General features: G+C 48.3%; 1 protein-coding gene across 1 annotated transcript in view; it reads right to left on the bottom strand.

Moving 5' to 3' along the window:
• Window positions 1-4141, bottom strand: part of BCORL1 (BCL6 corepressor like 1) — a 29855-nt gene extending 25714 nt beyond the window's left edge. The window contains exons 1-2 of the mRNA XM_038748341.1: window positions 4014-4141; window positions 382-472 (exon numbers count right to left, since the gene is read on the bottom strand). Of these exons, the coding sequence (XP_038604269.1) occupies window positions 382-472; window positions 4014-4099 (177 nt within the window). The 5' untranslated portion in view covers window positions 4100-4141. The remainder of the gene's footprint in view (window positions 1-381; window positions 473-4013) is intronic.
• Window positions 4142-9466: the final 5325 nt, after the last annotated feature.

Raw genomic sequence — 9466 nt, forward strand, 5'->3', positions numbered from 1 at the left:
TCATCAGTTTGGACACAGTCCGTGTCCCACACGGGGCTCACAGTCTTAATCCTCATTTTACAAATGAGAGAACTGAAGCACAGAGAAATGAAGTGAGTTGCCCAAGGTCACGCAGCAGATAAGTGGCGGAGCCGGGATTAGAACACAGGTCCTTCTGATTCCCAGGCCTGTGCTCTTCCACTAGGCCACACTGTTTTCTCAGAAACACAGAGGTCTTCTTGTCTGCACCACTGCCTTGGAGGGAGCTTCAATTAATTTGTATTGTACTCTCCCAAGTGCCCAGTACAGCGTTCTGCACATTGTAAGCGCTCCATAAATATCATCGACTGATGGATTAGGGCCTTCCTCTCGAGGCCCCGCGGCTGTTGGCCTGTGGCTCACCTTGGAAAGGCTGCTGCTGACACAAAACTCCTGGGACCCCACTCGCTGACAGCCGCCCGTCTTGGAATCCTCATCAGAAAGAGGTGCTCTCCTACCACGCGGAGACACAACCAGAGATGCAAATGAAATCTAAGCACCGATTCAATTCCATCATTTCTATTGAGCGCTTACCGTGTGTAAAGCGCTGTGCTGAGCACTTGGGAGAGTACAGTATAACAATAAAAAGACACATTCCCTGCCCACAAAAAGCTTACAGTCTAGAAGGAGCCTAACGATCCAACAGCTAAGTGAAAACGAACAAATTACATGAAATACTGGTATAAATAAAACCCTTCGGAAAAACAGGCCTACTTTTCCAGAAATGAACTGCCGAGCTGATTCCACAGCTCTGATGTTCTCATGGTCGCCGACGGCTTCTGGGCTCCAGGAGCCAAGCGAGCTGACGAACCTGAGGACTTTACGTCACCTAAAACGGCCCTCCCCATTCAAACTGCCCCCAAACCGCTCCATCTGTCCGCCCCTAAACGCCCTCGACAGTGGGGTGACATGGCGCACCTGGCTGCCAACCCCTCTCATCTCGACCACTGCTTTGAGGGTCTCTAACTGATGCAGTCACAAGATGAACTGTCGAGCGAGCAATTGTGTCCACCCCTAAAGCCGGGGTTGGATTTCACTTCTCACCCACCATTCCAAAGCCGCTGCTTTCCCCCGTCCGCATCTCCGCCCGCTCCTGCCATCTCGTACCCATCGACTTCTCCCATCTTCGTTCCCCTTATTCCACACCAAGCTTCTCCTCAGATTCCAGTCAAAACCAAATCCATTCTCAGAATGCAGAGTAGATCCTAAGTTGAAGGTGGCCCTTACCCAATGCACACTATACTACTGTCAGGTAAACCCTGAAGCTGGGAATAAAGATTTTATTTCGTACAGTACTGAGCCTCAGGTTGAGTGATCAGACTTTCAAAAGGGGAAAAAACACAGATACACTTTCTACTCCAGAAGGATTTTTGACGACACCAGGTCAAAGTACCTACCGGATGATATAGGACAATGAAGAAAATATGAGCTGGCTGGTCAAACCTGGAGTAATTTGCACAAAGAGTGCAATGTAAAAAAAATCAAATCAAATAAAAAAAACTCACCATCTTGGAAGAGCTGAACACCGAGGCACCACCCTCCCAACTCAGCAGTATGCTAACTCATTTTCCAAGAGCGGAGAAAACTAATGTCGTCCACAGGCTGCCCAAGAGAGTCAGTCAACAGAACCAGGAGGAGGAATTCAACAGAAGCTGTGAATCTACTGGGCTGGTCGTCTCCTTGCACTCCAACAAACTAGGTAAACTACCCAGTTCCACCCTTTGTGACCAAGATAGCAGCCCCACATCTAACCCTTTGCCTGCAGGGCATGGCCCCCCAGACAGGCTCTGGCACCTGCTGGGTTCCTACTGCTCTCATCAGGTTGTGGGATTGGGCTGTCCGGGGTCGCCACTGACCTCCTCCCTGCCTTCCAGGGGAGGAAGGTGAGCAGCGGGGGGGGAGAATTCCTCCTCCTGGCCAACAAATTCCTGGACTTTGGACATCGCCGATGTTACAAAATGATGGTGATGGCACGGAGCTACTCTGGTTGCCAGTCTCTGCCCTTCAAGCTGCGTGGCAGAGTGGAAAAAGCGCAGGTCTGAGAATCAGAGGACTTGGGTTCTAATCCTGGCTCTGCTCCAGGTCTGCTGTGTGACCATGGGCAAGTCACTTCACATCTCTGAGCCTCGGCTACTTCGTCTGTAAAACGAGGCCAAAATCCTACTTCTTTCTACTCAGACTGTGAGCTCCTTGTGTGACAGGGACTGTGTCCAACCTAACTTGTATCTACCCCAGCACTTAGAACAAGATCTTGGTACTCATTCATTCATCCATATTTAAGTGCTTACTGTGTTTAAAGCACTGTACTAAGCGCTTGGGAGAGTACAGCACAACAACAGACACATTCCCTTCCCACAATGAGCTCACAGTCTAGAGGCATACAGCTAGTGTTTGACAAGTACCATAATTATTGTCGTTATAGTTACTAAATGTCCAAGTGGCTTTCCTGCCATGTCAATCCAGGCCAGGCCAGAGGGAAAGCTTCCCAGTGTACCAGAGATGACAATGCTGTACGTAGGATAACTTCTCCTAATCGGTCAATGCTACTTACTGAGCACTTACTGTACGCAGAGCACTGTACTACACTCTTGGGAGAGTACAAGCCAGCGGAGTTGCTTAAACATGTTCCCTGACGGCAATGAACTGAAAGTCTAGAGGACTGTTACCTCGAGTCTGGAGCTACAGTCTCAGCCAACAGAAAGTTGCTCACCTAGTTGACCTGGCTGCTGGAAGGATTCAAAATCATTTGAAGGTCACTTTGAGTCCCTGGAACGTAGTGTAAAGTAGTGTTTGAATGAGCCAGAATCCATCTGGAGGAAGCGCCTGTCCTGATGGGTCCCTAGGCACCAATTAATGCAGCTCCTTACAACAATCAAGCGTATTTAGTGAATGCCTACTGTGTGCAGAGCACAGTACTAAGCACTTGGGAGAGTACAATGTAACAGACACCTTCTCTGCCCACAACGAGCCTACATCCTCAACGTCCTTCCCGTAATCTCCCTGCCTCAAAGACAGAGCCCATCCGGCCCAGTTTTTCCCTGCCAAAAGCTCAGCCTTCAAATGACTGAAAACTCGCTCTGGGCAGGAGCTGTGTCTGCTAATTCTGTTTTACTGTTCTCTCCCAGGTGCTTAGTACCGTGCTCTGCACCTGGAAAGCTCTCAGTAAATACCACCGATTGAGGTAGTGATGGAAATGACTGGGAGGAGGGATGGTTCATGTGTGGCAGCAACGAGAAATGCACAGTAGCCCCAGACTGATCATATGATTAGATCCCGCTAAAGGGAACCACCCAACATTCTGCCCTATCACGTTTCTCATATCCTGGGCCCTGGTTAAGCGTCCAGTGACTCTCCCCCTCACTCCCTTGACCTCCCCATGGGCAGCTAGTCCCTAACAATAATAATGGTACTTGCTGAGCGCTTATTATGTGCCAAGCACTGTTCTAAGCACTGAGGTAGATACTCAAAGCCTTACTGAAAGCAGATCTCCTCCCTGAGGCCTTCCCAGACTAAGCCCCTCCTTTCCTCTTCTCTCACTCCCTTCTGCATCACCCTGACTTGCTCCTTTAGTTCTTGCCCCGTCCCAGCCCCACAGCACTTATGGACATATCTGTCATTTATTTATTTGTATTGATGTCTGTCTCCCCACCTCTAGACTGTAAGCTTGTTGTGGGCAGGGAATGCCTCTATTTCTTGTTGTATTGTACTCTCCCAAGCGCTTAGTACAGAGCTCTGCACACAGTAAGCGCTCAAAAAATATGATTGAATGACTACAAGTTAATCAGGTTGGACACGGTCCCTGCCCCACATGGGGCTCCCACTCTTTATCCCCATTTTATAGACGAGGGAACTGAGGCCCAGAGAAGTGAAGTGACTTGATCAGTCACACGGCAGACAAGTGGCGGAGCCGGGATTAGAACCCAGGTCCTTCTGATTCCCAGGCCCGTGCTCTACCGACTTAGCCAAGCTGCTTCTCCTCACTGGCCACTACTCACCTCTCTTCGTTGATGCCGCACATGCGAATGCGGTCAGTGCCAGTCCAGTTGTGCACCCCGCTGTAGAGCGGAGCTGTAGAGATCATGACAGCCGATCGCCACCCACCGGGACCCGCTCGGGACACTCCGCCTGGAAACCGGAAAGCAAAGGAGTCAGGAAACCCTTCTAGGGACGATTCAATCAGCCGCTTTGACGGATCGTTCCCGGAAACGTTTACTCCAACAAAGTCACACGACACCCGCGAGAAAATAGCCTTTGGGCCGGCCTGATGATCCTGGGAAACTGGGTTCTAGAGGGCAGAATGGGGGATCAATCGATCAGTCAGTCACTCAGTCAGTTGTATTTATTGACCGCTTGCTGTATGCAGAGCACGATATAACAGAAACATTCCCTACCTACAATGAGCTTACAGTCTAGAGGGGAAGATGGGCATTAATATACATGAATAAACGACAGATACGTACATAACTGCTGTAGCGCTGGCGGGGGGGGCGGTGGTGGTGATGAATAAAGGGAGCAAGTCAGGGTGAAGCAGAAAGAAGCTGAAGAAAAGGAAAAGAGGGCTTAGGCACAGAAGGCCTCTTGGAGGAGATGCGCCTTCAATAAGGCTTTGAAGCGGGGGAGAGTAATTGTCTGTCGGACATGAAGAGGGAGGGTGTCCCAGGCTAGAGACAGGACGTGGGTGAGAGGTCGGCGGCGAGATAGACGAGACTGAAGTACAGTGAGAAGCTTAGCATTAGAGGAGAATCACATTTACTGAGCTCTTTCTGGGTGCAGAAGACTGGACCAAGTGCTTGGAAGAATTCAATAAAACAGTTGGTTGGCATGTTCCCCACCCATAAGGAACTCACAGTCTGGAGGGATCCAGGCAATCGTATAAGCAGGTGGATGTGAGACCTAGACCCTCATCAGTGATACTTATTGAGCCCTTACTCTGGACTGTCTGCTTTGTGTTCTGCTCATTTGCTGAATGTCCATCTGTTTACAACAAAGAGAAAGGCATATTTATTTGCTTCCCCTCAGCCTCTGAGGCCCAGGTGGGACAGGGACTGTGTCCAACCTGATTAACTTGTATCTACCCCAGTGCTTAGAAAAGTGTTTGACACTTTGTAAGTGCTTAACACATATTATTATTATTATTATTATTACTGGTCTTTTCCACCAGACCCGCCCCAGTGGAGGGCTTCTGCTGTTGGCTGAACCACCTTGGAATACGAAGGAAGATATGTATGTACATATACAGTGATAAAATGCCGTGACACTTCGAAGGTTTGAACAGAGAAACCTCATCTTAAGAAAGAATGGACCACTCCATTAACTGAGACACCAAGTGGAAACCCCTCCTTCCTCCCCAAAAAAGGTTCAGATGAAAACAGTACAAGAGGGGAATTACTCTGTGCGGTCCCTTTGGATTTCATTTTTATTATTATTATTATTGTTAATATTATTAATAATAATAATGGTACTGTTAACTGCTTACTATGTGTCGAGAACTGTTCTAAGCACTGGGGTAGATACAAGCTAATCAATCAATCAATTAATCAATCATATTTATTGAGCGCTTACTGTGTGCAGAGCACTGTACTAAGCACTTGGGAAGTACAAGTCGGCAACATATAGAGACAGTCCCTACCCAACAGTGGGCTCACAGTCTAGAAGGGGGAGACAGAGAACAAAACCAAACATATTAACAAAATAAAATAAACAGAATAGATATGTACAAGCAAAATAGAGTAATAAATATGTACAAACATATATACATATATACAGGTGCTGTGGGGAAGGGAAGGAGGTAAGATGTGGGGGATGGAGGGGGGATGAGGGGGAGAGGAAGGAGGAGGCTCAGTCTGGGAAGGCCTCCAATCAGGTTGGACATGGTCCCTGTCCCATATGGAGCTCAGAGTCTTAGTCCTCATTTTATAGATGAGGTAACTGAGGCACAGAGAAGTCGAGTGACTTGCCTAAGGTCACACAGCAGACACTGAACTGCCTCCCAGAGAGCCTATGTTCAGTCTTAGCCATGATATGATGGCATCAGGGAAGGGAACCTGTTTCTAACAGACCACCTGTTTCAACACGACCAGTGCTCCTCGCCCCCACATTCTGGTGATTCTGGACAAGTGGACACGATGATCTCTGGTACCACTTCCCGCCCACAGCTGCTAATCTCCTCACCGTGCCTCGTTCTCGCCTGTCCCGCCATCAATCCCTGGCCCACGTCCTCCCCCTGGCCTGGAATGCCCTCCCTCTGCACATCCGCCCAGCTAGCTCTCTTCCTCCCTTCAAGGCCCTACTGAGAGCTCACCTCTTCCAGGAGGCCTTCCCACACTGAGCCCCCTCTTTCCTCTCACCCTCCTCCCCCTCCCCGTCCCCCCACCTTACCTCCTTCCCCTCCCCACAGCACCTGTATATATGTATATATGTTTGTACGAATTTATTACTCTATTTTACTTGTGCATATTTATTCTACTTATATTATTTTGTTAATATGTTTGGTTTTGTTCTCTGTCTCCCCCTTCTAGACCATGAGCCCACTGGTGGGTAGGGACCGTCTCTTTATGTTGCCAACTTGTACTTCCCAAGCGCTTAGTACAGTGCTCTGCACACAGTAAGCGCTCAATAAATACAATTGAATGAATGAATGAAGTGGTGGGGTCAGGATTAGAACCCAGGTCCTTCCGACTCCAGGCCTGTGACCTAACCACTAGACCACGCTGCTTCTCACATTTTAACATATAGGGTTGGTTTCGCTTGGGCCTGAGGATTTGCAGGAAGTCTCGCATTTCCTCCTGGCTCCAGGACAACTTAACACGCACATCCACCGGCGCCCCAAGCCCGACAGATCCAAAACTCACCATCTTCCCTCCCAAACCCTCTCTCACCCCTGACCTCCCCATCACTGTTGAAACCACTGCCATCCTCCCTATCTCTCCAGCTCCGTAATCTTGGCATTATCATGGAGGAGTCAGGATAATATTCATATTCAGTCAGTTGCAATTCAGTCAGTAAGTCAGATATTCAGTCAGTCACCAATTTCTATGGGTTCTTTCTCCATAACATCTCCAGAATCGCCCCTTCCTCCCCCCATCCAAACTGCCAACCCACTGGTCAATAATCCAGCACGACTACTGCATATCAGTCTCCTCCCTCTCCCCACTCCCACCCATATTAAACTCTAATAATAATAACAATAATAGAGACGGTACTTGTTAAGGGCTTACTATGCGCCAAGCACTGTTCTAAGCGCTGGGGTTGATACAAGGCAATCAGGTTGTCCCACGTGGGGCTTACAGTCTTAATCCCCATTTTACAGATGAGGTAGCTGAGGCACTGAGAAGTGAAGTGGTTTGCCCAAGGTCACAGAGCAGACAAGTGGCAGAGCTGGGATTAGAAACCACGTCCTCTAACTTTCAAGCCCGTACTCTTTCCATTACGCCGAGCCTGTAACACTCTTCTAAAACATTGCTTCTTGCACCTCTGTCCGCTCCTCAAAATCTTCCAGTGGCTGCCCGTTCCTCTCCGCATCAAGCAGAAAATCCTGGCCATTTAAAGCACCCGCTCAGCTCTCTCTGCTCCACTTATCCTCACTCCCCTCCCACTACAGCCCAGCTAGAACACTTTGCTCCTCCCAAGCAGACTTACTCATTATTCTTCATTCCTGTCTCTCTTGCCACTGAACTCTTGCTCACACACTCAATCCATCGGTGGCATTTATCGAACACTTACTATGCGCAGAGCACTGTACTATGCGCTTGGGAGAGTACAATACAACCAAACTAGTAGACATGTTCCATCTGCCTGTCTGAAACTCCCTTCCTCTTTCCACCTGGAGATGCAGCATAGCTTAGTGAACAGAGCACGGGCCTGGGAATCAGAAGGTCATGGGTTCTAATGCCAGCTCTGCCACCTGTTTGCTGTGTGCCTTTAGGCAAGTCACTTCACTTCTCTGGACCTCAGTTACCACATCGTAAAATGGGGATTAAGAGCGTGCACCCTATGTGGGACAGGGACTGCATCCAACCTAACCTGAATCTACCCCAGCACTTAAAACCCAGGTTGTATCTACCCCAACGCTTAGAACAATGTTTGACATAGTAAGCGCTTAGCAAATACCATCATCATCAATTTAATACCTGGAAACAAGGGGCCAACTGAGTTTTGGGGGAATTAAACAAATACATAGTAATGCTAAGTAGGAGTAGGTTGTTAGTGGTTATCTATCCAGAAACCAACAGACTAGAAATATCAGGGAAATGAAACAGCCAGTGAGCTAACGAGAAGGAAGTCACATTAAAGAGCAAAAGAATCCCGGCTAGGCAAAGTGTGAGCAGTGGGGGGAGACCCCTCCACCACAAATCATCCTGAGAATTGGGAGCAAACCCCAGCATAAAAAGATTAACCCGAGGAGGAGGTGAACTTGAGCCTTACACATAAAAAGTATAAAAAAGAAATAGGGGAACTTGAAGTATCTGCAAACAAAGGATTTCACCATCATGGGCTAAACTGAAAAAGGATGGAGACAGACATTTTCAAAAATCTCGGAGGTTGGGGTGGAGGGGCGTTAAACGAGCCATTGTAAAGTTAGTTGGGGGAGATAAGAAATGTTTAAAGGACCAGATGGAGAAGAAGTATTGTGGCTCGAAAGGAAGATGCCAAAAGAACAGGTTGAGAGCAAGATTTCACAAAAATACAATCAAGACTGTTTATCAGACATATGACGATGAAGAGGAGGTTGGTCTAGAGAGGGATCGGTAGGGAGGACCTCGAGCCAGTAGTGGACAATTTGATGGAGATGGACCGCGGAAAAGTTCTTTACCTAGAAAAACACATGGCAGAAGATGGGGATGTCAACCTAGGCCAACCTACTCACCGTACCTTGATCTCATCTAACTTACCGCCGACCTCCGGCCCACATCCTATCTTTGGCCTGGAACACCCTCCCTCTTCAAATCTGACATTCACTCTCAGTCATTCTCCCCACTTCAAAGCCTCACTAAAAGTACACCTCCTCCAAGAAGCCTGCTCCGACTAAACCCTCATTTCCTCTTCTCCTTCTCCATTGTCCTTGCACTTGGATTTGCTCCCTTTAGCTACCCCTCCCTCAGTCCCACATAAGTACATGTTCAAAATTATTTTTGTTTTTCTATTAATGTCTACCTCCCCTTCTAGACTGAAAGCTCGTTGTGGGCAAGGAACGTGTCTACTAACTCTGATCTACTATACTCTCCCAAGCGCTTAATCCAGGGCTCTGCAAACGGTAAGCACTCCTCAATAAATACCACCGACTGACTGATGTGCCGAGGAAAGACACTTCCCAGGGTCACCTAGGCTCATCTGCAGCATCTGTACCATCTAAGGGATTGGATACCAATTTTGGGCCAGATCAGGCAGTGGTTTAAGGTTGAGTCCCACCATGCAGTGAAATCCAGTGCAGCCCTCTCAGGCCTTGATT

The sequence above is a fragment of the Tachyglossus aculeatus genome, chromosome 6 (assembly GCF_015852505.1).
Source record: "Tachyglossus aculeatus isolate mTacAcu1 chromosome 6, mTacAcu1.pri, whole genome shotgun sequence".
In the NCBI taxonomy this organism is placed as follows: Eukaryota; Metazoa; Chordata; class Mammalia; order Monotremata; family Tachyglossidae; genus Tachyglossus; species Tachyglossus aculeatus.